At 42.5% G+C, this 17,927-nt stretch overlaps 1 protein-coding gene across 1 annotated transcript in view; it reads right to left on the bottom strand.

Moving 5' to 3' along the window:
* The window catches only part of alg5 (ALG5 dolichyl-phosphate beta-glucosyltransferase), a 42,716-nt gene extending 27,244 nt beyond the window's left edge, over positions 1-15,472 (bottom strand). The window contains exons 1-3 of the mRNA XM_041198545.1: positions 15,286-15,472; positions 4,146-4,320; positions 2,871-2,917 (exon numbers count right to left, since the gene is read on the bottom strand). Coding sequence (XP_041054479.1) covers positions 2,871-2,917; positions 4,146-4,320; positions 15,286-15,351 — 288 coding nt within the window. The 5' untranslated portion in view covers positions 15,352-15,472. The remainder of the gene's footprint in view (positions 1-2,870; positions 2,918-4,145; positions 4,321-15,285) is intronic.
* Positions 15,473-17,927: the final 2,455 nt, after the last annotated feature.

Below are 17,927 nucleotides of genomic sequence, written 5' to 3'. Positions count from 1 at the left end.
AAAAGAACACATAGGTGTTAAAGTTAAAGTTGGTGATATTATCTAAACGAATGTGCTAATTAAGAATGGATGGTAGGGCACTCAAGGTATAGCTCTAGTGGGGGTGGGGAGAGCATAAAAGATTTAAAAAAATTTTTTTTTTAAAAAAATAATGGAAATAGGTGGGAAAAGGAAAATCTTTATAATTTATTGGAAAAAAGAGGAAGGGGGAAACAGAAAGGGGGTGGGGATGGGGGAGGGAGCTCACGACCTAAAGTTGTTGAATTCAATATTCAGTCCGGAAGTCTGTAAAGTGCCTAGTCGAAAGATGAGGTGTTGTTCCTCCAGTTTGCGTTGGGCTTCACTGGAACAATGCAGCAAGCCAAGGACAGACATGTGGGCAAGAGAGCAGGGTGGAGTGTTAAAATGGCAAGCGACAGGGAGGTTTGGGTCATTCTTGCGGACAGACCGCAGGTGTTCTGCAAAGTGGTCGCCCAGTTTACGTTTGGTCTCTCCAATGTAGAGGAGACCACATTGGGAGCAACGAATGGGGGAAATGCAAGTGAAATGCTGCTTCACTTGAAAGGAGTGTTTGGGTCCTTGGACGGTGAGGAGAGAGGAAGTGAAGGGGCAGGTGTTGCATCTTTTGCGTGGGCATGGGGTGGTGCCAAAGGAGGGAGTTGAGGAGTAGGGGGTGATGGAGGAGTGGACCAGGGTGTCCCGGAGGGAGCGATCCCTACGGAATGCCGATAGTGGGGGGTGAAGGGAAGATGTGTTTGGTGGTGGCATCATGCTAGAGTTGGCGGAAATGGCGGAGGATGATCCTTTGAATGCGGAGGCTGGTGGGGTGATAAGTGAGGACAAGGGGGACCCTATCATGTTTCTGGGAGGGAGGAGAAGGCGTGAGGTCGGATGCGTGGGAGATGGGCCGGACACGGTTGAGGGCCCTGTCAACGACAGTGGGTGGAAAAATTCAACAACTTTAGGTCGTGAGCTCCCTCCCCCATCCCCACCCCCTTTCTGTTTCCCCCTTCCTTTTTTTTTCCAATAAATTATAAAGATTTTCCTTTTCCCACCTATTTCCATTATTTTTAAAAAAAATTTTCTTTAAATTTTTAAAAAAAAAATCTTTTATGCTCTCCCCACCCCCACTAGAGCTATACCTTGAGTGCCCTACCATCCATTCTTAATTAGCACATTCGTTTAGATAATATCACCAACTTTAACTTTAATACCTATGTGTTCTTTTGTACTATTGTTGTTGACATCTTTTGATGATCTGCTTCTATCACTGCTTGTTTGTCCCTACAACCACACCCCCACTCCACTTCTCTGTCTCTCTCTGTCTCTCCGCCCCCCACACACACACACCTTAAACCAGCTTATATTTCAACTCTTTCTTGGACTCAAACTCAAGTTCTGTCGAAGGGTCATGAGGACTCGAAACGTCAACTCTTTTCTTCTCCGCCGATGCTGCCAGACCTGCTGAGTTTTTCCAGGTAATTCTGTTTTTGTTTTGGATTTCCAGCATCCGCAGTTTTTTTGTTTTTATCTCTGAGGATAATATGGAGGCCTGGGGGGCACTGTGCCATCTGCAACAATAGCTCCTGCCTTTATGAAATCGCTATGGGCCATTAGGTATTCACGCTCTTGACTCAAAGCACCAAATGATTCACCTGGTACTTTTAATTAAGATTAAGTTCTACACTTTTCCTGTCTAACTGGACCGTTTCAGCTAAGAGCTAGCCTCACTGATACATGGAAGATTCAGCAGTACTGAACAAAGCTAATTTTATTTTCCCAAAGTCACTTTTTAGCATCAAACGGTTGGCAAACCAGATCTTTTTTAAATTTCAGATATTCAGTGTTCAGTTTTTTTAAACTAGACCATAAACCACTTTATATTCACTTCATAAAATTATTGGACTTTACTCAAAACAGCATTCATTATAACAATAGTATTTAAGACAGTTATTAACAATGACATAAAGGTGCTTCATAAAGTATGATCAGAGAGTGTTAAGAAAAGTGAAAACAACTGAGACAATCAAAATACAAAACAAAACTCATTGTAATTACAATTGGATTTCTTTTCAAAAGACAAGAATGCTTTTTAGTGAATGCTAATCCTTGTATGCTGTAGCTAGTGGGAATATAATGGGGGATACTACCACTTTCTTCGGGAATGTCATTTTGCATTATATACTGCCACCTGCTGTTTGTAGCTTATAGTTCGTAGATATCCTATTAAACAGTGACAAGAAGTTGAATTTGACTGCCCTTCATCAAGCTGAAATATTAATTACATTTTGATATTCAAATTTACATACATTCTGTTTGCCATTGCAATTTTTTATATCAGCTGTTCCATTTGAAATGACATAATATGGGTAGGAAATGGGCAATTTTCTGGTGTATACCATGCCACAATATTTAATCTCAGTTCAGACCATATTTTTGAAAAATAAATCACAGATGAAATGACAAGGGTGATACTTTATTATTACGCTGATAATAATTTTTAATTTATTGAAATGTTTGCTAAGATCTCCACGTGAAAATAATTGCAACTACATTTGGAGAGCACAATGACTCATGGTGCTGTATATACAGCAGTGCAAACCTTCTCTGGTGGTCAAAGCAGTGAGTACTTGGAGGTGGAGCTTCAGAACACTTTCTAAGGAGCTTTGTTCTCGGGAAAGAATTCCCATTAAGTTACTGATTAAAAGTGATGCCTTTTCCCAAAGAAAAAAGTAACATTTAATACATTCTGCCATTCCAAAGAGAAAATGAAACTAAGAAATGCTATGCATTCACATATTGCACTTTCCACCATTCAAAATCACACAGTAACAAGGATAACGTGGTGTATCAGAATAAACCATCAATACCTGTCTTTGTTCCAAATATTCTAATGTCTCATCCATCATCAGAGGTACTGAAATTAGGAAAAAAAACATGAGAAGCTGGCAATATAGATTGTGACCAAGGTTTATTTTTTCAACATGATTTCCGTATTTTAAAGTTAGTGGAACACTACACTTTAGCTCAAATTATATCGATTATACTGAAACCAGATAATAGAATTTGTTTCATTGGAAACTATCAATATCTCTTCACACTGACCACAAAAATATTGCAGTGCAAATAAAAATGAACTATTTTGGGGGAAGGAAAGGAAGAAGAAAATTGCCAGAAATCATTATCTGTTTAAGCTGACCCAGTAGAATGACATCAGCAGTCAGGGTGGATCTACGAGAATAGGTAATGGGGATCAGCCTGTAAAGAGGGAAGTTGCATGAAAAAAATAAGCTTGAAATGAGATTTTTTTCTCTCTATTGGCCCAAATATTGCAATTTAAAAGGCTGAAAATGAAATAACTCTAGTCAAATTGGTTGTCCATATTCCAGGCACTACAGTTAAGAACAAAAACCAATCTAACGACACTGGCAGTAAGCACTGAACAAATAAATTTTAATTGTTCTGATGAATACTAAGCTTTGGGTAGCTGAGTGCATTATGATCATTGTTCTTTTATTTCTGGAGCCCAAATTGAAATACTTTCCATGTTATTTGGGGAGGCGATGGCGTAGTGGTACTGACCCAGGGTAATGCTCTGAGGGACCCGGGTTCGAATCTTGCTACGGCAGATGGTGGAATTTGAATTCAGTAAAAAAAAATCTGGAATTAAAAGTCTAATGATGACATGAAACCATTGTCCATTGTTGTAAAAACCCATCTGGTTCACTAATGTCCTTAAGGGAAGGAAATCTGCCGTCCTTACCTGGTCTGGCCTACATGTGACTCCAGGCCCACAGCAATGTGGTTGACTCTTAAATGCCCTCTAAAAAAAATCTAGCACCTTATTTTTGCAGAGGAGGGCAAAGTGTAGCACATACTTTACTTAATACTGGAGTGCCAGCATAGATTTTGTGCTCAAGTCTCTGGAATGGAATTTGAATCCACAATTTCTGACTCAAGAGGCAAGAGTGCTATTTACTGAGCCATGGTCGACACCAAATTATTTCTATCTTCAGAAGATTACGCACTTGTTAAAGATCAGAAGCTTACATCTTCTGAAAGCTGGAGAAGTGTATCAGAACTTATATTATTCCTGGTCTTGCCAATAATCACTGAATTTGAAAAACTTTGTCAGTAAAACTTACATCTTTCTTCTTCATTATAAGACGGGACAATAACAGACAATTCTTTCGTGGGAAGGTCATGAATACTGGGGAACAATTCCTTCCCAGCAGAATTTAGACTCCAGAAGAATTTTTCTTTCTCTCCAAGAGTGAGGTTTGACATTTGTACGGCAGTCACATGTGCAGTTATCACAAGCTGTTAAAAAAAAACAAAAAGGAAATCAGGTTGTACAATATACAATGTGACATTATAGAGGGAGGGCTTTTATTGATAATTTACACCTCAAATCAATATGGTTCTTAAACAATGGAAATCAGGTTTTACAGATTTATTAAGCAGAGAACACCTAATAATGGTTGTGATTCAAACACGTTACAGTTCTGAGTCCGGTATCTTAGGCCTTTACAAGTTTAAATACTCATTGTAGACATTTTTAAAATTACATTTTTCTTACTCCTGCATGATGATTTCACATTAACAACAATCAGACCAATTCTGTTTAGTCAACAGTCACTCTTTTAATTATGGATGGGGAAAAGAGCTTGGCAAATTTGTAATGGAGATTCTCAGTACTTTTGGAGGCTGAAGTTTTTACTTTAGCATCAAAAAGGCAGAAAAGCAGAGCCATTTAAAACCAGAGAAAATTGGGCGAAAATCACTTTATATTTTGAACATTGTTAAACTTCAAGGAAACTATCAAAAAAAAAGCACATTTAAATGAAATGATGAATTATTTACGCATGACCTCAAAAGAAGCTCCAAAATTAATATTTTCAAGGTCACAAAGTACTATGAGTTAGTGTTAGCAGTTAAAAGAATTGATAGTATTCGTGGATTGAGTATGCACTAAAAATATTGACTGTGATTCAAACAGCTCGTTATCACTATTGTATCATAAAGCATAAATATTGTTGAACCCTAAGAAGATGTGATGGTTGATGCAAATATGAAATTTTGTAACATGCGCTGCAAGTGGTATATTGTGATGATTGAATGAGGTACATCCATTTTTTTAAAAACATGGCTGTGATCACAAGGTTTTTCAATGCATGGTGACAATAGGGGTAAAATTGCATGCACACCTGTAGATCCTATCTTTTGCAAGAACAATTTGGAAATTTTAGAAATAAATTTTTAAAAATTCAACTTTGGAAAGAAATTAGACTTTACATTCAGGAATTTCAGGGCAAAAAAAGGTTATTTCTATACAGCCTTTCACATCCTCAGGATGTCCCAAAGCGCTTCACAGCCAATTAATTACTTTTGAATCTAAATACTGTTGCTACGTAAACCAACGTGACAGAAAACAATGGACCATTCAAGGGTTCACAAAGAGCTACAAGATAAACGACCAGTTGATCTGTTTTAAGGGTGCTAGCAGTGTAGGATTTGAATCTGGGATCAACCGGTCGGTATCTGCATAGTAATACACACTGAAGAGTGCCTTCACCCATTAGAATGTTATTTATGCATATAAAAAAACAACGTGCATCTGTGTATACATGATGACAACTTTTTATAACATAAATTCCTACAGCTACATTTATAATGGCACCAGGAATGTGGAACTTCATTCAAGTGGGGAGATGAGAAAAGCTGGGGTTTTCCTAAGAGCAGAGAAACTTAAGGGTAAATTTAAGTAACAAAGTTATGTTTGAGTAAATGAGGAGAAAGGGGGTTTCTGTGCCAAAAAGGTTGGTAACCAGAGGATACAGTTTTAAGGTAATTGGCAGATGATTTGTACACCCAGTAAAAAAATTGATCTACAATTCTGCTGGTGGACAAGGGATTGAAATGCCAAAGCTTAAATGTTGCTACCTGCAGCGAATCCCAAGATATGCATGATCGAAGGTCTCCACCAGCGATCTTGTCTTAACATTTTGAGATGGGCATCTCAGTGATTAGCTGTTCATGCACTTCCGAAAATAGGAATTGAAAAAGCATCTTTTGTTCCTGCCAGGGGCACAGTTAAGGTTTAGATTTCCAAAAGGATGATGATGAATGTAATAAAGCGAAGAGCTTTGTGGTTTTAGGGATTATGTTTTGAGAAAATTAAAAATTAGCAATGTGTTCCCCAACAGTTGTAGAACAGATTACAGATGGATTTGGTAGCATTTCTTAAACTGTGCCATGAGGTTATTAATCCCAGCTCTAAGAATGAGAGATAAAGAGAGGATACAGATCAGCATAATCCCCACAAGATGTGGTAACTGCCTCGGAGATGCCTTTTGGTCTGTCCACATTTTCGCTTTTCTTTACCGTTTTACCTTTGGTAGCTCTTGCAAACCAGCATTGTAGTATAAGGGTGATCGGGCAGAGCAAGGGTTAAGGTGGGACTGGAGAACAGTACCACCCATATAATGATGTAGAGAGTCACATGATGGTAGACTATGTGTAGTAGAGTCTGGAGGGAGCCAGCATGGAGACAGCACCCGTGCAGGGCTGTACCTTGGAGATGTATATAGTTATGGGTTACCTATAAACAGTTTGTTCAACCATACAAGCCTCTAGGCCTCTTAGTGAGACACCAAACAACCTTACAAGAGTGACCGCCTCTGAGATGCCTTTTGGTCTCTCCACATTTTCTTTCTCTTTTCTTTACTGTTTTCCCTTGATGTTTCTTGCAAAACAATTTTGTAGATCACAGAAAGTAGCATTTACATTGGCAAGACAAAAGCAAACTATTGCAGGTGCTAGAAATCTGAAATAAAAATAGAAAATGCTGGAAATAATCAGCAAGTCAGGTAGTATCTGTGTAGAGAGGAAAAGAGTAGCACTGAACTTTGATGCTGTTGTAAAGAGAGGTGACCAAATGCATTGTTCCCATTAAGACAAGGGGATGGTTTTGTTATTGTATGCAATGCATCGCCACGATGTCATAACTAGCATAATATTAAGTAAGGTTTAATGCTTATTTGTATAAAAAATTATTATAATTATTAACTTCTTGAACGTTTATGGTCAGTACCCAATATAATTTCCATAACAAGTGTGATCTCTGGCTAAAAAAGTTGCTTACCCCTGTGCTACACCATTGCTTTGACTATCCTTTTACTATTTATGTTTTTTAAAATACTTTTAATTTCCCTTATCTGCTAATCTAGTCTCAAACACTGTTTGCCCCTCATTTCCTTGTGCAATTATGTGTGATGGGTATGTCTGACTAATAAAAGAAAAAAAGACTTGCATTTAAAAAGTGCTTTTCATGACTATTGAATGCCTCAAAGCACCTTAAAGCCAATGAAGTACATTTGAAGTGTAATCATTGTTGCAAGGTTAAGAACCATGGTAATCAATGTGCACACAAACGTCCACAAACAGCAGTTTGACAATAAGATAATTTGTCTTTGTGATGTTGATTGAGAAATAAATATTAGACAGGACACCTGGGATACACCCCTGCTCTTCTTCAAAATAATGCCATGGGATCTTTTACATCCACCCAAGCAAGCAGATGTGGCCTTGGTATACTGTCTCATCCAGAAGATGGCAACTTCAACAGTGCAGCACTCCCTCAACACCACACTGAAGTGTTGGTCTTGATTTTTCTGTTCAAGCCCTGGAGTGGGACTTGAACTCAGAAATTTGTGAACAAAAGTAAGAGTGCTACCAAAAGAGCTATGGCTGACACACAATCTGATTTTTTTTTTTAAGGCGGCTGCTAGCATGGTGGATAAAGGGATCTCTAAGGATGTTGTCTATGTGGACTCTCTGAAGGCATGTGACAGGTGTCTATATAAAAGATTAGCAAAAGTGTAAGTACACAAAATTGGAGGTAATGTTGTGACATGGGTTGGCTATTGGTTGGGAGGTAGAATACAAAGAGTTTGGATAAAGGGTATAAACTCAGATTGTCACAAGTGGTGTTCTCCAAGAATCTATTCTGGGGCCTCAATTAATGACTTGGATCAAAAAATAGAGAATTGTATCCAGCTTCCAGATTAACCTAGCCAGGAGTATATAGTGCTACAGGTACAGGAAGTTGCAAGGAAACAATGGCAGATTAAGGAAGTGAGTGGGCAAAACTGTGCAAATGTGAGGTCAGCCACTTAGGACCTAAGAATTATAAATCAGGAGTATTTTCTAAGTGGTGAGAAACTAGGATAATAGTACCATAGTAGTACTGAAGACTCATGCTCCAGAACTGGCTGCACCCCTAGCCAAGATGTTCCAGTCCAGCTCCAACACTGACATCTATCCAACAATGTGGAAAATTACCTAGGTATGTCCTGTCTACAAAAAGGACAAATCCAACCCGGCCAATTATGCCATCAGTCTACTTTCCATCATTAACAAAGTGACAAAAAGCGGCATTGACAGTGTTATCAAGTGGCATCACTCAGCAATAACCTGAACTCAAGAGGTGAGGTGAGAGTGACTGCTCTTGACACAAGACAGCATTTGACCGAGTATAGCATCAAAGAGCTCAAGCAAAACTGAAGTCAATGGTAATCGGAGGAACTCTCCACTGGTTGGAGTCATACCTAACACAAAAGAAGATGGTTGTGGTCAGAAGCTGGGAATTCTGTGGGGAGAATTCACTTCCTGAATCCACAGAGTTCGTCCACTTATCTACAAGGCACAGGTCAGGTGTGTGATGGAATGCTCTCTACTTGCCTGGATGAGTGCAGCTCCAACAAGACTCAAGAAGGTCCACACCAACCAGGACAAAGCAGCCGGTTTAATTGGCGCCCCATCTGGCAACTTCAACATCCACTCCTTCCACCACTGACGCATAGTGGCAACAGTGTGTACCATCTACATGTTGCACTGCAGCTCACCAAGGCTCCTTTGACAGCACTTTCCAAACCCGCAATGTCTACCACCTAGAAGGACAAAGGCAGCAGATGCATGGGAACACCATCATCTGCAAGTTCCCATCCAAACCACACACCATTCTGCCTCAGTACTATATCGCCGCTCCTCCAATCTCGCTGGGTCAAAATCCCAGAACTTCCTCCCTAACAGCACCTATACCACATGGACTGCAGTGGTTCAAGAAGGCAGCTCACCACCATCATCTCAAGGGCAATTCGGGATAGGCAACAAATGATGGCCTAGCCAACAATGCCCACATCCTGTCAAAGAATAAAAGAGGAGCAAAGAGATTTGGCAATTCAAGTACAAAAATCATTAAAAACCTGTGGACAGGTGGAAAAAGCAATCAAAGGCTAACAGTGCTGACCTCCCTCAGCTGAAGAGTCAGTGCTCCTCAATGTTGAACACAACTTGGAGGAAGCACTGAGGGTGGCAAGGGCACAGAATGTACTCGGGGTGGGGGACTTCAATGTCCATCACCAAGAGTGGCTTGGTATCACCACTACTGACTGAGCTGGCAGAGTCCTAAGTGACATGGATGCTAGACTGGGTCTGCGGCAGGTGGTGAGGGAACCAACAAGTGGGAATAACATACTTGATCTCATCCTCACCAATCTGCCTGCCGCAGATGCATCTGTTCATGACAGTATCAGTAGGAGTGAACACCGCACAGTCAATGTGAAGACAAAGTCCCATCTTCACATTGAGGATCCCCTCCATTGTGTTGTGTGACACTACCACTGTGCTAATTGGGATAGATTTCAAACTCAACTCAAGGCTATGCATCCATGAGGCGCTGTGGGCCATCAGCAGCAGCATTTTACTCAAACACAATCTGTAACCTCATGGCCTGGCATATCACCCACTCTACCATTAACATCAAGCCAGGGGATCAACCCTGGTTCAATGAAGAGTGCAGGAAAGCATGCCAGGAGCAGCACCAGGCATACCTAAAAATGAGGCATCAACCTGGTGAAGCTATAACACTGGACTACTTGCGTGCCAAACAGCATAAGCAGCAAATGATAGACAGAGCTAAGTGATCCCACAACCAGCAGATCAGATCTAAGTTCTGCAGTCCTGCCACATCCAGTTGTGAATTGTGGTGGACAATTAACAACTCACTGGAGGAGGCAGTTCCACAAATATCTTAATCCTCAATGATGGAGGAGCCCAGCACATCAGTGCAAAAGATAAGGTTGAAGCATTTGCTACAATCTTCAGCCAGAAGTGTCAAGTGGATGATCCATCTTGGCCTCTGGAGGTCCCCAGCATCACAGATGCCAGTCTTCAGCCAATTCACTCCACATGATATCATGAAATGGCTGAAGGCATTGGATATTGCAAAGGCTATGGGCCCTGAAAATATTCCAGCAACAATACTGAAGTCTTGTGCTCCAGAACTTGCCGTGCTCCTAGCCAAGCTGTTCAGTGCAGCTACAACACTGACATCTATCTGGCTATGTCGAAAATTGCCCAGGTATGTCCTGTACACAAAAAGCACAACAAATCTGACTCGACCAATTACCACTCCATCAGTCTACTCTTCATCATCAGTAAAGTAATGGAAGGGGTCATCAACATTGCTATTAAGCAGCACTTGCTTAGCAATAACCTGCTCACTGATGCCCAGTCTGCCAGGGTCACTCAGCTCCTGACCTCATTACAGCCTTGGTTCAAACATGGACAAAAGAGCTGAACTCCCGAGGTGAGATGAGAGTGACTGCCCTTGACATCAAGGCCACATTTGACAGAGTGTGGCATCAAGGAGCCCCAGCAAAACTGAAGTCTACGGGAATCAGGGAGAGAACTCTCCGCTGGTTGGATTCATACCTAGCACAAAAGAAGGTGGTCGTGGTTATTGGAGGTCAGTCATCTCAGCTCCAGGACATCACCGCAGGAGTTCCTCAGGGTCGTGTCCTTGGCCCAACTATCTTCAGCTGCTTCATCAGTGACCTTCCTTCCATCATAAGGTCAGAAATGGGGATGTTCGCTGATGATTGCACGATATTGTTCAAATGCAGCAAGACCTGGACAATATCCAAGCTTGAGCTGACAAGTGGCAAGTAACATCCGTGCCACACCAGTGTTAGGCAATGACCATCTCCAACAAGACAGAATCCGACCATCACCTCTTGATGTTCAATGGCATTACCATCACTGAATCCCCCACTATCAACAGCCTGGGGGTTACCATTGACCAGAAACTGAACTGGACTAGCTCTACAAATACTGTAGCTACAAGAGCAGGTCAGAGGCTAGGAATCCTCTGTGATGAGTAACCCACCTCCTGACTCCCCAAAGCCTGTCCACCACTTACAAGTCACAAGTCAGGAGTGTGATGGAATATCCCCACTTGCCTGGATGAGTGCACCTTCCACAACACTCAAGAAGCTTGACACCGTCCAGGAAAAGCAGCCCGCTTGATGGACACCACATCCACAAACATTCACTCCCTCCACCACCAACACACAGTAGCAACAGTGTGTACCGTCTACAAGATGCACTGCAGGAATTCACCAAGGCTCCTTAGACAGCACCTTCCAAACCTATGGCCACTACCAGCTAGAAGGACAAGGGCGGCTGATAGATGGGAACACCACCACCTTTAAGTTCCCCTCCAAATCACTCACCATCCTGACTTGGCAAAATATCACCGTTCCTTCACTGTTGCTGCTGGAACTCCCTTCCTAACAGCACTGTGGGTGTATCTACACCTCATGGACTGCAGTGGTTCAAAAAGGTAACTCATCACCACTTCCTCAAGGGCAATTTGGGATGGGCAATAAATGCTGGCCAGCCAGCGAAGTGCACATCCTGTGAATGAATAAAAAAAACCTTTATCTTAGGGGAGATGTTACAATTATGAGGGTTATAACAATGCAGTATTTTGGGACTATGTCTTAAAGTTAAAGTAAAATAAAGGGGGTCATGTGACCTGTTCTGAAGTCTGCCCAATAGCAGGTCTTAATAGTTTGATTGTTAGAGATTAAAGGGCGCCCAGATTATTTTACTCGGAAAAAGATGCAAGATATTCACATTTCCAGACAAAGACAGCTGTGACAAAAACAAAAACAGAATTACCTGGAAAAACTCAGCAGGTCTGGCAGCATCGGCAGAGAAGAAAAGAGTTGACGTTTCGGCAACTCTTTTCTTCTCCGCCGATGCTGCCAGACCTGCTGAGTTTTTCCAGGTAATTCTGTCTTTGTTTTTGTTTTGGATTTCCAGCATCCGCAGTTTTTTTGTTTTTAAAGACAGCTGTGATGCCGGTAGGAAGACCCAGGGAATTGTCAAGGACGTTGGGTTATAAACCACTGTGCTTTAAACTGTCCATTTACTTCCAGGATAAAAGAGAGTTTGGATCTTGGGTCTCAAGGATAGCTACTTAGCATTTCTACCTGGATACGAGGTCAATGTGATGCATGCGCATGGTGATGGGCTTTACAATGGGAAGAGTACAGAGGAAGCCATTGTGATACCAGGTTACAAGCTTTCATAAAATATCATTGAATATCACAGATAGCTTCGTTTGCCAGGATCCAGGAGAGATAGAGTGCAGACAGTGTCCATGGAAAACCCCTGAGCTCACGCTCAGATTGGAAAGATTACATTCATGGGAGTTAAGAATTATGCTGGAAGATTTGCCTAGCTTTAGCTAGAGGGAAAAGTCTCCCAGTAAACTCACAGCATGAAAGACAGTTCTGGAGTTAAAAATTTCCAGGCTGGAAAAGGAAAACATCGGAAGTAAACCCCTGATAGCTAAGAATCAATTTTGACCGATTCTTGGAGAATTGAATGCATGAGTAAAGGACAGTGTAACATACAGCTGCTCGTTTTTTTTCAGCTGTATTAAAAGTTCTGTTGTGCTTTAAAGAAGTTGGAGAAAAAAAAAATGATGACAACACTGAGGCAGTAGTAGGCAGTGCTTGAGAAAAGAAATATGGGGTCGGAAGCTCAGCTTGAGGTTGAAGAGATCATTCAGGCTGCCAACAGCCTGAGTCTGCTAGAACCAGTAGTGGGGAAATGGTAGTGACAAGGCTACAGTGTTTGTAATGGATTTAATGGGCCGTAACCTCCGACTACTGTTGGCAAGTGCTGGCCTTCAGGAATTAGAAGGGGTAAATACCTACTTATCAGTCTTGAAAATTACATTGCCACTTCCATTTGCTAGAGCTGCTTGGGGCCTGCATCAAAAGAGTCCTCACAGGCCACAGCGAAGTTGAAATTGACAGGTCAGGGAGAAGGTAACCGTCTAAGGTAACTGCCTTGGATTGGGGGGGGGTTGTCGGAGGTGTTGGCTGTGGGGGCTCTGGGGGGCACGGGAGGGGGATTGGAGGCCTGGAGGGGGTGGGGGTAAGGGCTTAGAGGTATGGGGTCAGAAGTGTTGGCGGAGTGGGGTGGTGTTGGTCCAGGTATGGGTGGTGGAGGTTCAGGGGAAGGATGATGGGGATCGGAGGTCCGGGGGGGATGTCGGAGGGGATGGGGGGGGACTCACCTGGGGTTTGTGTTGGGGGGGGGGCGGTAGAGACCGAGGCGTGGAGGAGTCCCGTGGGGTGGGTCTGTATCTTTACGATACTCAGAAGTTAGTTGTTTTAATTCTTCTAACTTTTTCTGAGTAACTATTGGTAGAACCCCAGTGGAACCATCTGAAGTTTGCAATTTAAACCACATTTTCGGATGGTTCCCAGCTCAGAGCAGTTGTCCAGAGGAAGTGTGCACTCCTGGGCAATTGCCGTGCAAACCCTTACCTGGAAACTTCCCAGAGGGATTCCCCAGCACATCTTTGGGGTCCCCCCCCACCACCCCCAATCCGAAGTTGGGGAGCTCAGAGGTTACGGGCCAATATGGTGGCATCAATTTGAGATTAATCAGTACAGTACAAGATTCAGAAAGGGCCTCCCAGAGTAAACACAAGAAGTTGTTTCTCTTACCCAGAATCTGTGGGATCCCCCAGTTAAGGGGTTGAGCATTTAGGACTAAGAGGAGAAATTTCCTCAGAGGGTTGTTGATCTTTGGAACTGTCTACCCCTGATTATTGAGGATGCTCCATCATTGAATATATTCAAGCTAAGGTAAATTGATTTTTAATTTCTCAGGGAATCAAGTGATTTGGGGGTCCACTCCTGCTCCTACTTCTTATGCTCTTACTCAAATACATAAGGTGACATTACAGGGCTGTATTGATTGAATGCTGTCTTCAGGATTAAATATTAGACCAAGTGCCTATTTTCTCTCTCAGTTGTGTGTAAAAGATCCCCTACTATTATTTCAAAGAGCAGGGGAGTTTTCCTCCCTGTTCTAACCAATATTTTCCCCTCAGTCAACATAATTAATTACAGATTATCTGGCCAATATCACTTTATTGATTATGGGAGCTTGCTGTGCACACATGCCAGATTTCCTGTATTACATCATTTCAAAAAGTACTCCCTTTGTCTTGTGTCCATGACATATTTGTCAATCTCTCCTTGGCTGTCACCTATCCCTAACCTTCTATCTCTTCTTAAACAGCACAAAATCCATTGCATGGCTACTTCTCCGTAGCTCTGAAGAAGTCATATGGACTCAAAACGTTAACTCTGTTTCTCACTCCACAGATGCTGCCAGACTTGCTGAGTTTTCCAGCATTTTCTGTTTTTATTTCAAAAAGTACTTCACTGACTGTAAAGCACTTTGGGACGTCCTGAGCAAATCGCACAATGCAAATTCAGGTCTTTCTTTTGCAATGCTTAGTTTGAGAAAGTCATGACTCATCCAGGTTTGCATGTCAAGACAAGCCATCTTGATTTGATAGCACAGGGACAGGGGGTGGAGGGAGGTGGGGGTCAAGCTGGATGCCCTCAAGATAGAAGTGGAAGCTGCCAATCTGTCTCTTCTTTTTCCACTTGGGTCAGCGTGTCCAGGGAGAAAAGCCAGGCTGATTTGCCCCCCAGATCTGCTGCCATTTCTGAGACAAGCCGTGAAGTTGCTGCATTGGTGCAAAATGCCCACGGTGGCCCAGGAAGAAGCCTCTTTGCCCAGTACTTCAACCCGATGCTGCGATGGAGGAGGCAGCGTCTGGGGAGACGGTGAATGGACTCCCCCCCCCCCACCCCCACCCACACACACACACACACACACACACATAAATGGGGAGAGGGCGAGGTGCCAGTTAGAGAGAGAGAGAAGTGAATAATCAAGAGACATGAATTGGACAGATCAGGAGGTGGTCAGCCGGATAATAAACAACTGTCTCCCCGGAGCAACGGGGTAGTGGTGGTGGGGGGGAGCGGGTGAAGTTTGCAAACAAAAAGTTGATGTGGTGCCAGTTTGAAACACTTGAATGGCAGAGACTGAACTCACCAAGACCAAGAGTGCAAGGGCGACAGCGGCCGACAGCTCCAGCATGTGAACCAGCTCAAGCTCCATGCTCTGCAACCGCCGCTGGAGCTGGAAGGGCTCGCGCGCCGCCCAACATTCGGTCCCGCAGCCCTGGCAACCCCGCGAGCCTATGGCAGCAGAACACCGATGCGGAAACGTCCCAGCCAGGGAGCGAGGAGGGTGCTCCGGGCGGCAAGAGGGCACCCCCCCCTTGTCACCAACTTCGGCGGCAGTCGCCCCTTGCAGCGCCAGCCGGCGTTGGGTAACTGCCACTGCGCAAGTTGAACCAACCTTTTAACATTAATATATAAGAACATAAGAACTAGGAGCAGGAAGGAGTAGACCATAGACGCTGTGAAGCCTGCTTCGACATTCGATATGATCAAGGCAGAAACAAAAATAAAAATACCTGGAAAAACTCAGCAGGTCTGCCAGCATCTGTGGAGAGGAACACGGTTAACGTTTCCTCTTCGCAGATACTGCCAGACCTGCTGAGTTTTTCCAGGTATTTTTATTTTTGTTTTGGATTTCCAGCATCCGCAGTTTTTTGCTTTGATCAAGGCTGATCTTGGGCTTCAACTCCTCTTTTCAACCTGGTTCCCATATCCCTTCATTCCGAGAGACCAAGAATCCAAATATCTCAGCCTGAAATATGTCAAATGATGGCATACCCACAAGCCGCTGGGGGGAGAAAATTCCAGACTCACAACCCTTTGAGTGGAGAAATTTCTCCTTCTCTTAGTCCTCTCCTTATCTCAGTCCTAAATAATTGGCCCCTTAACCTGATATTGTACCCCATTCTCCTAGATTCCCCGGCCAGAGTGGAATCTAGACCAAATGGAGACCAAAATTGTATGGAATATTCCAAGTGTGGTGTCGTGAAAGCCCTGTACAATTGTGGCAAGGCTTGTTTATTCTTGTACTCCTATCTCCTTGCAATAAAGGCCAAGAAGCGTTTGCTTCCTATTTGCTTGCTGTATCTGCATGCTAACTTTTTCTGTTCCTTGTACACCTAAGTCTCTCTGAACATCAACATTTACAAGTTTCACACCTTTTAAATATTCTGCTTTGCTATTCTTATGACCAAAGCGAATAACTTCACATTATACTCCATCTGCCACTTGTTGCCCATTCTCTTAACTTGTCCATATCTCTTTGCAGCCTCTTTGGGTCTCCCTCACAGCTTGCATTCCCACTTAGTTTTGTATCATCAGCAAAATTGGTTACATTACTCTGTCTCTGCATCTAAGTAATTAATATAGATTGGAAATAGTTGAGGGCCCAGCATTGATCCTTGCAGCACTCCACTAGTCACAAGAACACAAAAAATAGGAGCAGGGATATACCATATGCCTTGTTGAGCCTGCTCCACCATTCAATATAATAGTGGCTGATCTTAGGCTTCAACTTCACTTTCCCACCCACTCCTGATATCCCTTGATTGCCTGAGGGACCAAAAATCTGTCTATCCCAGCCTTAAATGTATTCATCGATGGAACATCCACAACTCTCTGAGGTAGAGAATTACAAAGATTCACAACCCCTTGAGTGAGGTAATTTCTCCTCATCTCAGTTCTAAATGATCAGCTCCTCATCCTGCAACTGTGCCCTTGTGCTTTTGTTTCCACTGATCAGAGAGTCTATCTCTCAGCATCCACCCTTTCAAGTCCCTTCAGAATTTTATAGGTTTCAATGAGATCGCCTTTCATTCTTCTAAACTCCAGAGAATGTAAACCCAATTTACTCAGCCTCTCATCTTAAGACAACTCTCTCATCCTAGGGACCAATATAGTGAACCTTCGCTGTAGTATCTCCAATGCAAGTCAAATATGGAGACCAAAAACACAATAGAGTATTCCTGACGTGGTCCTGCCAAAACCCTGAATAATTGCAGCAAGACTTCATTATTCTTGTACTCCAATCCCCTTGCAATAAAGACCAACATGTCACTTTTGACCCTTCTAGCTCTAATCTGCAATGGTACTGATTCTACTTCCTGATTTTCTGAGCCAAGATTCTTTCTCACTAATGTCCTTATGTCATTCTTTATTATCAGGACTACTCCTCATTTTACGTGTCTTTTCGAAATGTTGTGTATCCTGGAATATATATTTCCCAATCTTGGTCACCTTGTCACTATGATGCTCATTCAATCTAAACCATTGATCTCTATTTGTGTCTCTAGTTCATTTTTCTTATTGGGGATGCTCCACGCATTTGGATAAAGTGACTTCAATTTTATTTTTTTATTACTATTTCCTGCAAGGATCTTATTCTCTGATGCACTATTACCATTAAACTTACTGTCTCTTCTTGTTCCACTCAGCTTGTCTTTACCCGCATTGATATACTTTTCTATTGCCTCACCTTTTATCTTTGGATTTCTAAGTCTCCCTTCACCTGAATGCTCCTCCCCATCAGTTAGTTCAAAGCCATTTTTTCTACACTGGCCATATTTGCAAGTGAACTCCTATGCTTTTTCCCTTCCTATCACACTGCTAACATTACCCACATCACTATTCTGCACTATTACCTTCTCCTTTCTCTTTAACTTATAAAATCTCTCCTCATGTGAGTCCCCCCTCCCCACTTCCACTATTTAGTTTAAAGCCCTCACTTACTAC

Source organism: Carcharodon carcharias, chromosome 11 (genome assembly GCF_017639515.1).
Source record: "Carcharodon carcharias isolate sCarCar2 chromosome 11, sCarCar2.pri, whole genome shotgun sequence".
Lineage (NCBI taxonomy): Eukaryota > Metazoa > Chordata > Chondrichthyes > Lamniformes > Lamnidae > Carcharodon > Carcharodon carcharias.
The sequence above is the reverse complement of the archived record's forward strand: the minus strand, read 5'-3'. Positions and strand labels throughout refer to the sequence as shown.